This window comes from Lepisosteus platostomus, chromosome 6 (genome assembly GCF_059453375.1).
Source record: "Lepisosteus platostomus isolate fLepPlt1 chromosome 6, fLepPlt1.hap1, whole genome shotgun sequence".
Taxonomy (NCBI): domain Eukaryota; kingdom Metazoa; phylum Chordata; class Actinopteri; order Semionotiformes; family Lepisosteidae; genus Lepisosteus; species Lepisosteus platostomus.
In genome coordinates, this window is record NC_142616.1 from 60,281,806 (window position 1) to 60,299,189 (window position 17,384).

Genomic DNA, 17,384 nt, shown 5'->3' on the forward strand with positions numbered 1-17,384 from the left:
TGTTTCAACATAAAAATTAAAGACAAAACTATACAGACATAATAAAAACACGAGAGAAACGTTTATTGAATTTGATCACATTTTATTTAATTACTGTAAAATTACAAGGAATTAAATGTTGGCAAGGCATGGTTTAAAATGTGCAGGATTGATAGTTTAAACTAAGCAATCAGGCAAAAATGGAAGAAATAAAAACATTATTTTCAGTCTCTCATTTGTCCAACAAGACATGGATATCAAAAGCTAGACCTTTAATTGTCACAACACTGTATATATCATACCAGGAATCACATGGAATGCAAAATACATAACAAAAACAAAAAAATCAAAACTATTTACCTGCCGATAAATTCCACTGCAATAATAATTTATTATATCATTTATTAATATATTATTTATACAACATTTTGTTTTTGATTTCCTGGATTAGCGCCTTACAATAACAACATAAAAATAAGAAAGGCAGAGCTGACAAAACAAAATTAACTACTTAAAAATAACTAAATGCAATCCTATATAAAAAAAGATCTGGAAAAGGAAGTTTAATCAAACACCCTGCAGTTTCCAGGCTACTACAGTAAATGTCTGTACATTTATACTGCTCATTCATTGTTTTTTCTCAAAGTACAGTGTTTTGCTCAAGTACAGGCCACACTGCTTTTTCGGATATGAGGTTTTATGAGTTGATAAGCTGATTAAAATACAGTTGTCCCGCTATGATGTAATTGTGTTTAAAATTCATTTGGGTATTGCTAAAAAGTTTTTAAAAATCAGATCCTGTTCTAGTATGCCTAGGAATATTCCACTCCATATTATGGGCTGTACAGTACAATAGTGAAGCTCAATTCTATCTTACACACAATTACCAAGGGATGTTGAAAGTTCCATTTCTTGCAGACTTGCATGAGGCTGAGTCAGTACATACAGATAACATTCAGATGTTATACAGTAGCAGCTACATTAAAGCATTTGTGTCACATGGTATAATGTAAAAAATTTCACATTTTTCTTTATGTGAACTACACATCCAATACTGTACGAAGCAATGCTCAAATATGATCAGATGCTGTTCATCTATATGATTTTTATATTTGGTTTCATTCACCCACAGTATAACAGCAGACCTCAAATAATGCTAACTTTATCCCACATGTGAATACACTGTGTAGGCTAGAACTGGGCTACATTACTAAGCAGCAGCACTTGGCTGGGTAGTCATCTGTTTTGACTTTATTCTCCACGCCATAGACAAAGTAACTGTAGGCTTTTCCATCCCATGTGTAATTCACTTTAGTGACAGGAATCAGGTCAATGGTCTGTCGCTGAAACAAGAAAAAATCATCCAGAATAAATATATTAACAATGAGCTCTCAATGGGGAGCAAAAAATGAGTTTAAGTAATTATTTAGTTTAATCTCAATTATTAATTCTTGCTGTATGTGTCCATTTCAGAGTACCACATCCAAAATTATTTAAATTGACTTGAGGAAGGCACATATTTTCAGATGTAGTGATCTTTTTCGCAAGTCCATTCCAACACTACTTAAAATTATTCCTTTCCGTCTTAGTGTTATATTTAGTGAATTTGTGATTTGCTGGATAGAGGTGTCTTCTTTTACCTTCATATGAACCCAAACAGTTCAGAAAATCAATTTTGATTGTGAATGCTCTTTTAGAATGTAAAATAACAGATTTTATACCTAAAAAAATATTTATTTTTATGATAACGTCAGTTTTATGATACAAGAAATTAATAGCTACAGGTGAAATGCTTGTGATTTTAAGACGATATTTTTACAAGACATATTTGTCTTCTCATTTTCTTGATATTTCCTGTTAGTACCTAGGATTATTGGATTCAGTTCCATAATTAGGAAAGTAAGTTTTTTAACAACTTGAGGGTGTTAACATATCACTATAAACCTGACACTTCGGAGGTCAGTACAGGTACAACTTTTCCACTAATTTAAGCAATCATTCAGTTTAATAATTTGGAAAACAAAGTGCAGCTACAAACACAAATATTGTACATATTTAACATTTTCTATGCGTTTCAGATCTGTACATTTTTCAATGCTTTGTGTTTAATTATTGGCTTCTTCCGAACTGAATGTTCAGTGGTTATGGCAGAAAACACCTACAACCTCGTTTCAAAGCTATGACTAGAGTAACATCAGCAGGTCCTGATAACTCAAAAATAAAATTGTTGCTGCTCTTAGATCACACCCACCACAGCCCTTTATTGAGATTGCAAACATCAACAAATAACCTGCATATGTTAAGACTGTAAAGACGAAAATGTATGATCAAAACTTTGTCAGAATGAGTTGCTTTTCAGTTTAAGAATATATGGCAGTAATCCAGGCTGCTGACAGCAGTTACCATACATTTAAAAAGTGTTCTACAGCGCATACCTGTTGAAGAACGCGAGATGATGTGGAGTATTGCGTTTGGTGTTCTCTCACTAATGACTGAGACGCCTGACAAATAGACGGGTCTGGGAAACCTGTCACAGGATACACCTACAAGGGAGGTAAGCATTTTTTTTAAAAATGGCCCATAGTGAAGTTTTCAAATCATAAGAAAGTGCTAATGAAAAGCGGGCATTTTACTTTACCATGTACTGAGAGTCCACAAAGATCACATTCCCAGACACTTTGCTGAAGGAATCTGCTGGAAACCCACTCTGCTGTACTCCAATATGAACTGAAGTGTTGTTTGTCCTAAAGAATATCAAAGGATGAAAGGCATTAATTGGAGGGAAACTAGTTGAAACCAAACAGGAACAGTTTTTCAAACACTTTTTTTGGGAGGGCTGACTAATGTTTTCTGATTCAATTGTAAACAATCTCTCAGATTTAGGGAAAAGCAAAAACCCAATCTGTAATTCTTCTTGTTAGAAAATTAGAATCACTACAGTAATGTCTACAAAAAAGTGCTGATACTGCTCCACAATAAAACTTAGGAGAAAATTCTCAGTTGCAATCTTTAAATAAGCCACAGTGAAATTAACGAGAGAATTTACACTATGTGCTGTGAACCATTGGGTGAGAATTGTTCAGGGAAAGGTAACAGTATGTCTTATAAACAGGATGATGAAGATTTAGGCAGGTAGGTTAGGTCCCCTTTTCAGGCCATAAAGGCCCATGGGGGGAAAGGGCCACCATTTTTCTCAACCATCTGACACTGAAGGTAGAGGTGATGTGGTCAGCATCACGCTCCGGCCAGCCTATGACCCCCAGAAGGATTAACTCCCGGTACTCATTTGGAAAGCAGGCTGAGTGGACCTGGGAGCCCTCCAGAAGGAATTAGAGCAAGCTACATCACTTGCCCCTACCTGGGATTGAACCCGGGACCTTCCGGTCAGGAGCTAGACACCTTGTCTGAGCTACCACAGCTCCACAGATTTGCAAGGTACCCCATTAATTTATAAACTTAGCATTATATCTTTGCAGAGAAACTCTTTGCAAAACTGATAATCTCAAACAAAGGGACAATTGGTAAATTTCAATTTAAAACCAGTATTAAAATCCCTTCCTGAAAAGACACTGCTGTTTGGGTTTAGGAGAGTGGAGGCATTTGCAATTCAGCTTCAAACAATTGGCTCAAGATATTATCGCTAATAAGGGATTGGTGTTAATCAATAAACCAATACATGCACACAAAGGTCCCAGTGATTAAATACGTCACAAATTTACCATTTTACTGTGAGTTTAATGTAGACCAGGAGCTGCCGACTTCCTGAGCAAATGTTGCATGGTTCTGTTCCTTGGCCTCCACAAAACGTGCAGCTTCAGAGAAAGTGGAAGATTAGTACGGTATATTTGTGCAGACTTCCCCTAACTCGAGGCCAATGTCAGGTCTTAATACTGATTTGAAACTGCATATTTCCAGAGGAGAACAGAGACTCACAGTATGAATGAAAATGAAAAAGAAGTACTGTATTTCTTTCATAAGTGGCAGTGCTTAAAGAAACTGAAGGGACAATTTTCTATTTTACACAGAGCTTCCAGTTTTTCAGTTTCCTGCAGAAGAGCAGCAGATAATGGCACTCTTAAATAAAGCTCTTTGACATGTAATGTTTTTTTTAAACAAACCACTTCTCCAAACTACAGCACTAAAAGGAACATAACCTCATAGATTAAATAAAGTTGGTGAAAAATAGAAGCATCTCAATTCTGTGCAGTACTTACTCCTCATATCCCCTGCCATTGCACTGGGAGCACATATTTCCCCCAAGACGACACCCTGAGCCATGACACACCCAGCACTGTTTCTGTTAGGAAACCATGGACAGCAGGACAGACTGTAAACGGTTGACTTTAGTCTTATACTTTAACACATTTCTCAATTTACACCATTAATGAAAATGGTATCAATCCCTATATTATATCCTACTACCTTGGAGACTAAAATTCAGTAACATGTTTGCACTTGGCACTAAACACATGCACACAAACTTAATTTGCATTTATTATTCACATAATGTTCCTTCATGTATCCAAACTGTTAATCCCCAGTTTTCACAAAGATCACGTTACCCGTTAAATACTCTACTCACAGTCTTAAAATATACTTATAAAAAACCTTGTACGCACTATAACCTGAAAGCAGTGGTGTGCCACTGTCACACACATTTACCCAAAACAGATGGTTAATAATCTGGATGAACATCAGGTTCTTTTATGTTAAGAACTAGCTGTAATATGCAACCAGTTTAAAATGATAGTTTTGAGATATCGATTACATATCCCACACTAGTACAGGGAAAATGCAGAAACAGAAAGAATGTTCTTACATTTCCAGCTCCAGCACACTGTTTACATGGAACTCTACCCATTTCTCTGCAGGCGTGACATCCCTAAAAAATAAAAAAAACACACAACTGGAACCTCCTGTGTTTAATGTTCTGTAAATACAAAATATTCAACTGAATGAATGAGCACTTTTAAAAAGATGGCAAGCAGATATCAAATCACTAACTAAAGAGAAACTTTTCTTAGTCAGCTTGTTAGAAGAAAAACCCACGTCTAGCACCGATGACTTATTAAACGCTGGATTCTTTTCAGTTAAGTAACGCACGGTGATGCAGAACAGAGAAAAAACACATATTGTTTGTGTATTAGAGTTAAGGAAATACCAAATGGTAATTATTTCACATTTATAAGGTCATTAATTGCATATGAATACTGCATGGAGATAAGCAGCCAATTGTGTTACAAAACTTTTTTAGTGTGGAAGTGATTTATGACAATGAATGGCTTCCTCTTATTTGTAAGGTTTTATGAGCCGCTGGGCATTTTGTTCAATATACTTGCGTTAAAAAAGCTATATGCTTGGAGCTCAGGTTGGACCTGCTTAAATTATTCAACAGAAATCTTATAGAATTGTCAAATTATTAATTATTAAAAATGATTTTAATTATCAAATAATTAAATTGTTAAACAGCAATGTAATGTATGGACTAATTAATAATATTGAATATACATGTAATTACTGTATATGGCAGTATTTTTTCTGGTTATATTTTATTTCATCCCTAGATTTAATAAATTATATTGCAACAGCATTAAGACCAGAATTAAAAATGTATTCCTACACCTATTATCCTTCAAATTCTAACTCATCCAATGTGTTCATCTACAGTATCATTCTGAAAGTCTACATTTGGCTGTATCACATGAATTTTGTTCTTATAATACTGTAAATGTGCCTCTCCCAAAAATGAATGTCAATGACATTTAAATTAGTTTCGTTACACAGAATTTCTCAATGAAGGCTTTATTGTCTGAAGTAAAAGTAAACAATAAGCCCTGTGGTGCCACAGAGGTTGTGGCCATCCTCTTGGTGTGAAATTAAGCTGGGAAATTGTGCAGATTCCTCCCAGTATGAACATACCTTGACAGAGGAGGTGTATGGGACTTTGACCTGGTAACTGCTATCAGTAAACAGAGCAGGGGCCTGTACTGGAATATCCCATGGTCCAGGAGCAGGCTGAGTATAGGCATCTACAGGCTGGCCTGAGAGAGACAAAAGTAGGACTAAGACTATAAAAAGGTTCAGTTTTATTTAAATGTCACACTGGGGAGACATATGTTTTAGTGTGAAATATGCAATGCAAAGAGTAGAGCTTAATTCCACACTGAAAGGTAGAACAATATAGAAAAGTGTAATGATATCTTTCTACTTTTCAGTGTGGAATTAACCTCTACATGTTCTTAACTAGGTTGGCAAGCTGAGATCACCCAGATCATGGCACAGGATGAGCTATATTCATATGCAGAAGCTGATCATAGGAAAATTAAAATCACAAACTGATTTTAATGGGTCTCTTGTTTAAACTGATGCTGAAAACTTCAGAAGCTGACTTCTTAATTTATTGTTCAAACTTGTTTGGCATAATTTTCATTTTACTTGCATCACCACGATGTCTGGAAAATCTTGTTTAGGATGCAGTCATACAGGAAGCAGTTGTAATGTTATGATCAGATGGGAAATTTATTTAATACATTAATGCAAACTTTTCTATTGCATAAATGTTTTCATGGAAAATATTATTCTTTAGTATCAGAGGTATTAAGACACCATAACAATCCAACTCTTGTTTGGACAAGACAACAGAAAGACCATTCTCCATTTTCACCAGGCTGTAATCAATATGTCAGACGCAGATGAAAGACACGTCTCAGCTATGGGAATCACATTTTCCACCTACAAATTTTTATAATTTGACATGTAAAGCTTTAAGATATGTGCCTGTGCACTGTCATTATAACGTTAGCATAGTGAAAGAAATGTATGACTCATCTGTTAAGTGGCTCATAATTTCCTCCTAAAGCAATATAAAAAGTAACAGCTATAAGTTGAATGAGAAAAATTAATCTGAGACTTTCTCTCATGGTTAGCTAAAAGAACCTAATGAACATTGCAGATGTTCATTTATTCCTTAAAGCGGTTTTGGTCCTTATCATGCTGTTTCACCACCGCCCATAACAATGAAGGAAAGGTAGACTCACTGTCCCAGTAAACAGGCTGTAATGTTTTAATATGACTTTGTTCCAGACGTAGAAAATACTGTCCTTACCCTTTGTTGCAAACTTACCTGGGTTACTTTAGAAACATGCTAGATTGAAAAAGGTGACAGGTTCATTTTTTAAATAGAATGTTATAATGTATAAACAGATTTTTTATTTTATAAACAGGATCTATGCAAGTCTGTAAGCGTTACCATGGTATGGTTCATGGGCCCATTCCGTTGACCTGGATTCAGTGAAGGTTTCTAAGCGATACTATGGAAGAAGGAAAGACACCTATAATGATCTGTAAAGACATCTGAAAGGCTGTGACAGCGCTTAAGGCTTTCATATTTGCCTAAAGAGTTTTCAATTTCTTTCCGTACAACTATGCATACATGTACTGTATATACACATTACCTAAATATTTGACATAAATTCTCTGCTATTTAGACTCCTGTTACTGTCTAATATTATCCATTTACCATTTAGCCTAATAATTTACCTAGATTTGTGTAACTTTAGGCACTCAGCAAATAGTAAACTCATATATTGTTGCTTTAATGTGAACTATTTTTTTATTTCATATAGTAAGGGCAATATTAAGGAGTACATTCAAGAAATTATTGCTTTGAGCCAAATATCTGCAAAGTTTGTTGAGTGAAAGCAGGTTTTCAAATTATGAGCTCTTCATCCTAGACTGTGGACAAATGAATCCTTGCCACAAAGTTAGCTTGCATTGGGCAATATTTTAAAAAAAGCTAAGATATATTTCACACAAAGAGTTCTGAATAGCATTTAACAATGTAGTCACCTATCTCTTTATTTTACCAGGCAAAAGGCTTAAGAATTGGTATGCTTGTGTAAGCAATTTTCCACTTCAATCCAATCTCCTAAATTAGCATGCATGTGTTTTATTATGAGCTCCAGAAAAGAGGCCTAGGTTGAAGTCTTGGCACTTACTCTGTATGTGTTGTGTGCTTCAAGACTGCTGAATAACGCTTGCTTTGCTGGAGTTGAGCTGTAACAGCACTTACTGGAAGCGTATGACACAAATGCAGAGCGAGCAGTCTCTTCAGAGATTGATGGAATGCTATAAAAATGGAAGTATTATTCACTTTGACATTTCTTCACCAGTCATTTGGCTTACATCTTATTTTTAACACTATTGTGGGTTAATGATGTCTTGCAGAACAGAATACATTATGCATCTTTTAATACCATTACATACAATACTTAGGGTAAGAGTCTAAATTCTTTTTCAATTTGATTCCAACTCAAAATCCCAGTTAGAGTGATGTAAAATACAGTATGTGCCAATTCTAATTAATTTTTTGATGCAGTTGGCTGTTGTTGAACAAATGTACAGTATACTGTATGAATCTTATCAGTATATGTTCAATTCGTCAAGAACACAAGCACGCACTAGTGAATCACGACAGAACATTACGAAAGACATTTCATTTTGTTTTTAACAGAACAAGCAGAAACAGATTAGGCAAAGAAAACAAACTACTGATAAACAGAGCTTACTTCCACTCTTTCTGAGATGGTGGAGGTTCTGTTCCAGGGTTAATAGGCCCAGGGTTGGGTGGAGGAAGAAATTTACCTGTTTATAATAAACAGAAAAACAGTGTTTTGAGAAATTTTAGCATAGTATACAGAATGCAATTGTACCAAGCAATTAACATTCTTAACATAAATAATTTGCTTGAAAAATCAAACTCTTTTCGAGAACATCATGAAGAATCTCCAGTTTATGTGACAAAACAGTCAGTTCTGGCATGTTGATATATCCTTGAATTTTTCAATTACAGTATACTTGGTAGAATGTTTTCTGAATTAGTGAGTACTAATTTTAGATGACTAAAAAGAAGAGATAAACTGGAACAAAGCCACATAGTAGGGTGTACTGTATAAGAACAATAAATTAATACCTTAAAGGATAAAACTTAAATGGGCAAAAACTTTTGTATCATATACTATTCTTCTCTGCAGGCTAAAAACAACTTTAAGCAACTTAATTTAATGTTTGATTAGCTCTAATGATAATGCAAATGTCTTTTGGTTTTCATATTTTAACTTTTTGTAAAAAAAGAATAGTAAAAAATGCACAATGTCTACAAGATGTGAATATTGTGTCAACATAAACACCTCTTCAGGCTCAGTGCGTTCCTAATTTGTATTCATGCAGTAGTTCATGCTGTGCTTTTAGCATATTCCCTCATACAGTATCAACAGTCAGTCTCAATAAAACTTTAATTCTGCATTAACAACTCACACACATAGTTATGCAAGCATTTTTCAAATAGGGTTATTTAATCTACATTTAATAAGCCTCTGTTCTGTGGAAGCTATCAAAAATGTCTGGCAGCAAATAAAAATTAGAATCCCGTTATGAATCTTAACAGGAGATGTCTGAAATGTACAGTCATCACTACGCTGGCTGAAGTGAGAAACCATAAATACAGCTTACTTTTCCAGGTTTCCAGGTATGATATCAGATTGATATAAAGCACAAACATTATGTCCTACAAAACACACATAAAAAGCATCCACAAACTGTCATGGTCATATTCTGCACATGTTCTGCCCTTGGTATTGGTTAGTTGCTCCTACTTGACGAGTCTTATTTTGATACATCACTTAATTCAACTGAACTTACCACCACTTCCTATTCCAGTTCCTTCATAGCCAGGAACACTATCAAACATCGCAGGTGGAGCAACTGCTCCTTCGAAATTTGGCGCCTGTGGGGTAACCATGCCTATGGGGAAAGGATGCAGTTAATGAAACAGCCACCATCTTGAAAGCTATTTTAACAGACCTCAACATAATTTTGTCGCTAGTTATCACGCAATTTTACATGGGCCCTATGAATTTGTGATACAAAGTGCTCTGTATTGACGTTTATTAAGAAGTATTCTTAAGATGTATTAAGGAGTGTTGCAAAATGTTCATAGCTCATTATAAATACTTTTTATAAAAGATAGTTCTTGTTCCTGAAACGTACAGAAATTCTGGGTGTGGTGTCTTTGAATATTGTTTCCTAATTTTCCACAGCATATTATCTATTATAATAAGAGCTGCTACTGAATTGCCATATACAGTATATATAGGGTTTATTTCCCATGAATGTTGATTTAAATATGTAACATTTACCTTCATTCTTGTATTTTTTCCAAAGCCTTAAAAAGAACAACTAATAAGACTATACGTCAAACTATCCTATTACAGCCAAGGGTGAACTGTAAAAACATTATTATTATTATTACATTATTACATTACATTACATTATAAAATAATAATGGTTTCAAGTTTCAAAGAAACAGTAAAACTTTGACATTTATTACCTTTTCTCTAGGACTCCTGCAATGTTGCTTGTTGTTGCTTGAAAATGATACAGTTATTACAAAATAAACCTGCCTACGTACTGAGCTCCTCCTACTCTAACTGAAATTTCCTGCATTGCCCCATTTTTAGAACTCCACCATAAAGGAGCAAAATATTTTTTCCCATATTTGCACAGTAGTTCTTTTATGGTGGAATAGCAAAGATGTTTACACAACAAAACTCTACCAAGTGTGCAGTACAGCATATCATATGTTTTCACCAGTTTTAGTTTGTTAAAATCTGCTTCAGCATTAGCTTTTTAACTTAAATGTTCTCTTTTTGTCTCAGTTCCAGATTTTAGGTCTTGAACATCTGCCACAAACGAAATGAAAGAAGGTGGATAAGAATGAAGGGAAAGTGATTTTGGTTTCAGCCAAAAAGCAGAGAAGAGCTAGATTTAAACCCAAGTCAAAGATTGCCTAGTGAAAATAATAAATTAATAAATTGAGATCACCCTCACCCTCCTAACATATTGGAGCAAATATGTTATGCTCCAAGGGGCAAAGGTCAGATTAAAGTGGATGATGTCATACCAACTCACTAAGGCATATTTAAAGCCGAAAAGAGGAAAATCGGTAAAGCCAAATACTCAGAAAAGCTGTTCAATAGGTGTAAGAATGTTGTATCAGATGTTATCCAGCTTAGTTGTGTATAATTCCAGAAAGACTATGAACAAGTGAGATGAGACAGGGAATGTGACGGGGCAGTTAAAATGTGGCAACTGCATACTTACTTAAAAGTATCTTTTTTTATTATTCTTAATAATAGAAGAAAAAATAGTGTTCAGTCTAACATGGAGCACTACAACTACTGGAGACAGACCATGTTTTACAGAGGGAGTGATTAGCTTCAGGTCTGTGGAAATGTGAAGAGAATGCAAAACCTTTCTGTTGAGCTACTGCAATAAAACTGACAACTGACAGCATAAGGCAACACCAGTGAAACTGTTGTGGTTCCTTATGTCAAATTTTTTGCCAGCATTCTGTTACCTGGAGTTCCTGAAACTGGAGGTACATATGGTCCTGGATGAATGGTCCCATAGGAGGAAACTGGAGCACTGAAGAAAATAAAGGGTTGTGAGCTGAGTGGTCTAGTAACACCATATGCATTTAGGGTGTAGCTGGCAGTGTATAATCTGCCATTATCATGCCACTATATGATGCTCTGACATAACAACCCTAGCCGTTTTTGATGAATGGCCTCTCAAAACCGATTCAGGTTATGTCAGAAATGCAGCATTTAACTAAGTTTTTTTTTGTCAAGAGAGCCATTTTTAAACTGATATTTGGAATTTACCTGGGCATGAGCTGTATGCTTATGACAAATCAAAGGATAGTATCACAATGCACTATCTATTCAATTATTTTTGAATAACAAAAATGTATTTGCTTTTCCTACCCCTCTTCACATTTTTGAAATTTCATTGGTAATGACCTCAGGATTTCTTAAGAAATTTAAATACCTCTGCATGTCTTAAAACAAATATTTGAAACTTACCTTAAAAATGGCTTCTTATCCATCTCTGCCTGAATCAGTTCCTGTTAAAGAGCTTGTGTTAATGATTTCTCCCGACTTCCTGTTATAGAAGTTAACTGTTATAGTTAAGTTGGCTGAAATAACATGAAACAAAGATAAACAATATTTACTCAGAAAATAAACTTGACCACATAAACTTCATATAGATCATGATTAACAATAAGATAGTGTATATGTTTAATCAGTCGTTATGACAACTAATATGGATTCTGCCTTTGCACTTATACATTATCTACCCTACCTGTAATCTTTCTCCTTTTCATTTAATTTTTAGAAATAATTTGCCGAAAGGAATTTCATAGAAGTTGTTAAAGTGTACTGCCCATAACAGTACCCATAAATAAAAGAAATTACCAAATGATAGATACATTTTCATGTCTGAAAAAAAGAAAGTATCTGCTGATTTCTAAAGAGAGGGAGAGACAATTAGGAGCTGGGATTTTTCTTTTAAATTTCCATTTGCACTTTCACTTACACTTTTAATTTCCCTTTAGTAAAGATGCTCTTAGCCTGTTACACAATGACACAGCTTGATACATTTTCTAGTACTGACATCTCCACTTATTGAACTATACGACATAAAAAATAAAAAATAAAATGGATACTAACCCACTCAACTGATCGGAAGCTGTATGAGAACTTCTGGTTAACTGCTGCTGTGCTGTGCTGACACAAGTTTTCTGCATCAACGTTCAGTTAGAATGTGTGAAATTACCATCTCTTAATTTCCTGTCCTGTGGGTTTTGCGCAAAGGTCTATGCAGGCATCAATCTGCCACCTGTTCGTACGCAACAATAGCTCTGAACAGGTCTCATTATTGGCATGTACGCAACATACAAGTCTTGCATTTGTCCACTCAAGAACACTGCGAACTGTGAGGGGCAAGTCTACTTCCCACTACAAAAACTACAATACTGTAGTCTTTCCTGTGAAATCGGGAATTGTGAGTTTCGTAGCAATTACCGAAAAAAAACATTGCCTTTCAGTAAATGAGGCTCATCTGATCTATTAATCTAGTTGTATTATTTAGGGCATGACTGACAAACGTGTTTGAATTTTTGCCTGCTGTTAATGCACGTCTCCTTAGGCTACAACCTTTAATAACAAGCAAGCCAAAATAATAAAGTTAATGTTAATAAAATTAAAATTTTTAATAATAAAAATGTTTTCAAACGAATTTACAACAGTTTCACTAATAATGCCTATAGTTTAATAAAACAATGAAACCTGGTTTGTCAATAAAGAATCCCTTAGCAACCAGTTATGTAGTAGACTCCGACTCTAAATAATTTTTATTAAACCTGCAGCACTTTCATTGTGACAGGTCCTGGAAGATAACAATATTGTGGAGAGTGAACAGTAGCAAAACAATAAGAGTGAAAACCATTAACCCAAAAATCCAACTGATTTTTAATAACTAGGATACAATTAATAATATATTCGAGTTTAAGTCTTAAAGATATCGCCATTCTGGTTTTGTTTTAATTGCCTTAAATTACATTAGTTGAGCTGAAGGGCGACTTCCTTTAACATTACCCAGCATGCCCCTTGCTCTCTCTCTTCTTCCGTGCCTTCTGTAGAGAGGGCACGTAATCTGACGGTGAGTTGGGAAAATCTATTATCATCTTTTATATATTGCACTTAATTAATCTACAATGGACATTTTATTTTAGTAAAACCTTTAGTGTTTTTAAGATTGTGTGTATTTTTTATTTTGCACTGATATATGTATGAAATAATAGACTTACTTGACAGACCTGACTGGCCCGGTGAATACGTGTACGTCACTTGAGCGCTGTGCACGTTTTATTTTGTGAGGCTAAAATCGTTTTGGCTTAGCGTGTGTATAGTGGTTAAGAAATCCCCCTGAATGCAATAAATACGTGTTTTAATATTTAAACTGAGTTAGTTTGACCCTGTAGTGTAGATAACTGAGCCCAGTCCTAGAACACCGGGTTTTGTGTAATGTTCGGAAGTACAGCGATTTATTGAATTAACACGATTTATATTTAAGTGTGAGTTATATTACACGACTTCTATTTCAAGCATTGTTTACAAAGGCGTTATATGAAATAAATATTTGCCTCTTTAAATGCACTGCATGTTGATGTGCATTTCGAGTTGCACGGCCTACGTTTTGATAGTCAAAGTCAATAAGTGGAGATTTCAAAAGCATGACGACTTTAAGTTCTGGAAGTCTTTGCTTAAACATTACTTTATAGTATTGTTATGGCTTTTGGGGTTTTATTTAGCTACTAAAGGTAATGTGACGGTACGTGGAATCTGCTGTTTGTTTTGTGGCTAAGGTAGGCCTCAACCCTGTTATTCTTCAGAATTCTTTAGAAAATGGATGCTTAAACATTCTTTTGGTTTGTGAAGACAATAGGAAACAAAATAACTGGTACAGTTAGCAGTATGAGCTTCCATCTGTTAATTTACCTGCCAGGCTTTGCATTAACACTGGCTCTGTCTTTAGGTAAGCACGATGGCAGCCCTACGACCTTTAGTGAAGCCGAAAATTGTAAAGAAGCGAACCAAGAAGTTCATCCGCCATCAGTCAGACCGTTATGTCAAGATCAAGGTAAGCTTGTCAAATTAATTTTAAGTATTTGCAATGCTGCTCTATAAATGATTCCTTCTGAATTAATCAAATTTGGAACTTAATTCCACAGAAGTGTAAAGAGAGCCCCATACAACTATCCATTTACTACATGTTAAGTAACTTGTTTAAAATGTGGCACAAGACACGGACAGTGCTCCTTAAAATCTATGTAAATGAAATGTCTTAAAATTAGAAATATTAGTAGTCCAGGGAAACATAATGCTTACTGTCTTGCTTGTTCATCCATCTTGCTGTGTCCAGTTAAATCTTGTGATTTAATGTGTTTTTGACCATTAAACATCTTGAAAACTGCTGAACAGTCACAGTCATCATGCTCTCCGGGTTTGTAATCTTGTGTCAATGTGATTAATAAAATAGACCGAATTGAGGAGCATTGCAGGAAAATGTTTCATGTATTGTGTTGAGAACTTTGTTTTACTTGTTTAGACCTCTAGAAATATTTCAAAGATTTTCTTCAAGATTGTAGTTTACCTCCTTCAAATCTACTCTGCAGGTTGATCATTAAGACAAGATTCTGCTTTGTGCTCTGAATGTTTTTTGTCAAATATATGCTCACAAACTTAAATCGCTACACGGAACATGGTCCAGGTTTTTTCTAGCTATGTGATATTATATTGTGGGGTTGACTACATCAGTTCTTGTAGAGCAAGAATAAATAATGCAAAACTATTCGGGACTCGTAACGTAACAGCCACAAAACATTTAAGGTTTCGGTTCTGCTAAGAATTTTGCAGTTTGCAGTTTGTTCAAGGCTGATGGCTGCAAGAATGGTGCAAAGCATCTGAAGAAATCTGCATTTAATACAGAACAACTTTCAGGTTCAGAGACATTTGAATCCAAGTATCTAGACATGTTTTCTGGAAAATATTGGAGAGCCCAGCCACAGAAGACTTTCACCCGAATGACCAATTTTTTTAATCCTATCTCCTAGAAAAACTGGCGCAAACCCAGAGGTATTGACAACAGGGTTCGTAGGCGATTCAAGGGCCAGATCCTGATGCCAAATATTGGTTATGGAAGCAACAAAAAGACAAAACACATGCTGCCATCTGGGTTTAGGAAGTTTCTGGTCCACAATGTCAAGGAGTTGGAAGTACTCATGATGAGCAACAAGTAAGGAGTTATTCTTGTATCATGGATATGTGCCAATCATATCCGTTTGTTGGCAAATACATGATACTGGTGTATTAAACAATTGCTTTAAATGTGCTTTTTATATTATTTGGTTAAAAATAAGATTTAATTCAAATAGTTCTGCATATAATAACGCTTTATTAACTGGACTTGAAAATCCATTTTAAATCAATGTGTTTGGAAATTATAGGCTTACCTGTATCTTATGGTTCAGCTAGACAGTGTTTAATTGTTTTTAAATTGGGAATGAATGTGTGTAGCTTTGCCTCCTTGATCGTCCCTCAGAGTCAGCGATACTCTTCAGGTTCAGAATGAGGAGGCAGAACACTGCAGTGCGAATACCCATTCCATCTCTTGCTTCTGTCATAGCTAGAAGATGGAAGATAGCCTGCAACAAGTGTTCCTTAATACAGTCATTTTTTTTTTAGAAAAGGTGTGTGTAGTTTGGTTTGATGCAATGTTTACATAAGTTAACATGACATTCTACTAAAAATGTAATGATTTAACTGGAATCTGTAAATATTCTATTGTTTTTACATTAATTACATTTTAGAAGTTTGGTGTTTCACTGCTGTGTATGCACAAAATACTACATTGGTTGAAGTACAAGATGTTTCAAAGTGGAGGTTAACACAATACTTCCATCACTTTTTTTTCTGTAGGACTCACTGTGCAGAGATTGCCCACAACGTTTCCTCAAAGAACAGGAAGATCATCGTGGAGAGAGCGGCGCAGCTTGCCATCAAGGTCACCAATCCTAACGCCAGACTACGCAGCGAAGAGAACGAGTAAATTGGGACATTATGCACTATCAACAGTGTCGTTTAAATAAAAAAATAAAACTTTGATTGCTTTTTTCCTCCTTCTTTTGAAAGGTCTGGTTTACTGTATGTGTATAAATTTATTGGTGTGGTGGTGCTACAATGAAGACCACCTGGGAGGAAGTCTTTAGAAGTTGTATACGGTATTTGCAGCTTTTGTTTTATAGCTGATGCCAGTTCAGTTATGGCAGATATAATGGGTTTGGTATTTTTTCTTTACTTGTCTACTCGCCCAGTCCCCAGCATGTGCCTTTTACGTGTTCGTTTAATTCTGAACATGTACTAAAGGACTGTAAAAGGTAGGCCTTACTGACCACATAGTTGCTAGATGCTTCACATATAGGAGGACAGCATGTTTTAAGCACCTTTATGACAGTATCCGTACTTTAATGCAGTAGAAATTGTAATCTTGATGTGTCTGAAGAGGTAATGTACTGTGTACTTGAGCTTTGGTTGTAATAGGTCTCAACATTTCAGGTGAAAGGTAAGATATAAAAATTTTGTTCTCTAGAAAGACTGAAGGGTAATTTAAGGAATATAAGAATAAGTGGTCTGTAATTTTAATCCAAATAGGTGTATGTTCATGAATACTGAATTAACTACCAATAGAATCCTAATTGCCATGCATTGTGTTAACTACAACAGAGAACTTGGGTTTGTTGAAACTAGGTTTGAACTGGTGTGAAATTAGTTCAGGGCTATTGAGTTTTTAATTCAAAATGGTAAAACTAAACATTAGATGCATGTAACTGCATAGTGATGTCATGCTTAGGATGTTGGTAAACAATATGGAACTTTTGGAATCACATTTGGCCTTTGGATCTAGTAGCCTTTTCTGGAATATAAGAAAATCTGAACACAAGG

At 35.2% G+C, this 17,384-nt stretch overlaps 2 protein-coding genes across 6 annotated transcripts; one reads left to right on the forward strand and one right to left on the reverse strand.

Moving 5' to 3' along the window:
* Positions 1-61: 61 nt before the first annotated feature.
* LOC148662028 (protein SSUH2 homolog) lies at positions 62-13,003 on the reverse strand. 5 transcript variants are annotated; one of them, XM_088636687.1, is made up of 14 exons: positions 12,552-13,003; positions 11,904-11,944; positions 11,396-11,463; positions 9,679-9,780; positions 8,547-8,622; positions 7,977-8,106; positions 7,229-7,289; positions 5,899-6,020; positions 4,799-4,861; positions 4,194-4,276; positions 3,699-3,791; positions 2,618-2,723; positions 2,415-2,522; positions 62-1,322 (listed from the first exon to the last, which is right to left on the reverse strand). In XM_088636687.1, exons 2-14 carry the CDS (start codon positions 11,924-11,926, stop codon positions 1,182-1,184), a joined length of 1,176 nt encoding a protein of 391 aa, XP_088492813.1. In that variant the 5' UTR covers positions 11,927-11,944; positions 12,552-13,003; the 3' UTR covers positions 62-1,181. The 5 variants fall into 5 exon arrangements, with proteins under 5 accessions (XP_088492813.1, XP_088492814.1, XP_088492815.1 ...); XM_088636688.1 differs by having other exon boundaries at positions 11,904-12,016; XM_088636689.1 differs by lacking the exon at positions 12,552-13,003 and adding an exon at positions 12,418-12,540 and having other exon boundaries at positions 11,904-12,016.
* A 387-nt stretch (positions 13,004-13,390) lies between these two features.
* Positions 13,391-16,545, forward strand: rpl32 (ribosomal protein L32). Its single transcript, XM_088636695.1, has 4 exons — positions 13,391-13,542; positions 14,419-14,523; positions 15,497-15,678; positions 16,362-16,545. Exons 2-4 carry the CDS (start codon positions 14,428-14,430, stop codon positions 16,489-16,491), a joined length of 408 nt encoding a protein of 135 aa, XP_088492821.1. The 5' UTR covers positions 13,391-13,542; positions 14,419-14,427; the 3' UTR covers positions 16,492-16,545.
* Positions 16,546-17,384: the final 839 nt, after the last annotated feature.

Coding starts and splice junctions, on each gene's coding strand:
- LOC148662028 (XM_088636687.1), bottom strand. CDS start 11,926: ATGGATAAGAAGCCATTTTTAAG. Junction 7,290..7,976: donor AAGCACACAACACATACAGA/GTAAGTGCCAAG, acceptor CTTCTTCCATAG/TATCGCTTAGAAACCTTCAC. Junction 2,724..3,698: donor ATTAAACTCACAGTAAAATG/GTAAATTTGTGA, acceptor GATATTCTTTAG/GACAAACAACACTTCAGTTC.
- rpl32 (XM_088636695.1), top strand. CDS start 14,428: ATGGCAGCCCTACGACCTTTAGTGAAGCCGAAAATTGTAAAGAAGCGA. Junction 14,524..15,496: donor ACCGTTATGTCAAGATCAAG/GTAAGCTTGTCA, acceptor CCTATCTCCTAG/AAAAACTGGCGCAAACCCAG. Junction 15,679..16,361: donor GTACTCATGATGAGCAACAA/GTAAGGAGTTAT, acceptor TTTTTTCTGTAG/GACTCACTGTGCAGAGATTG.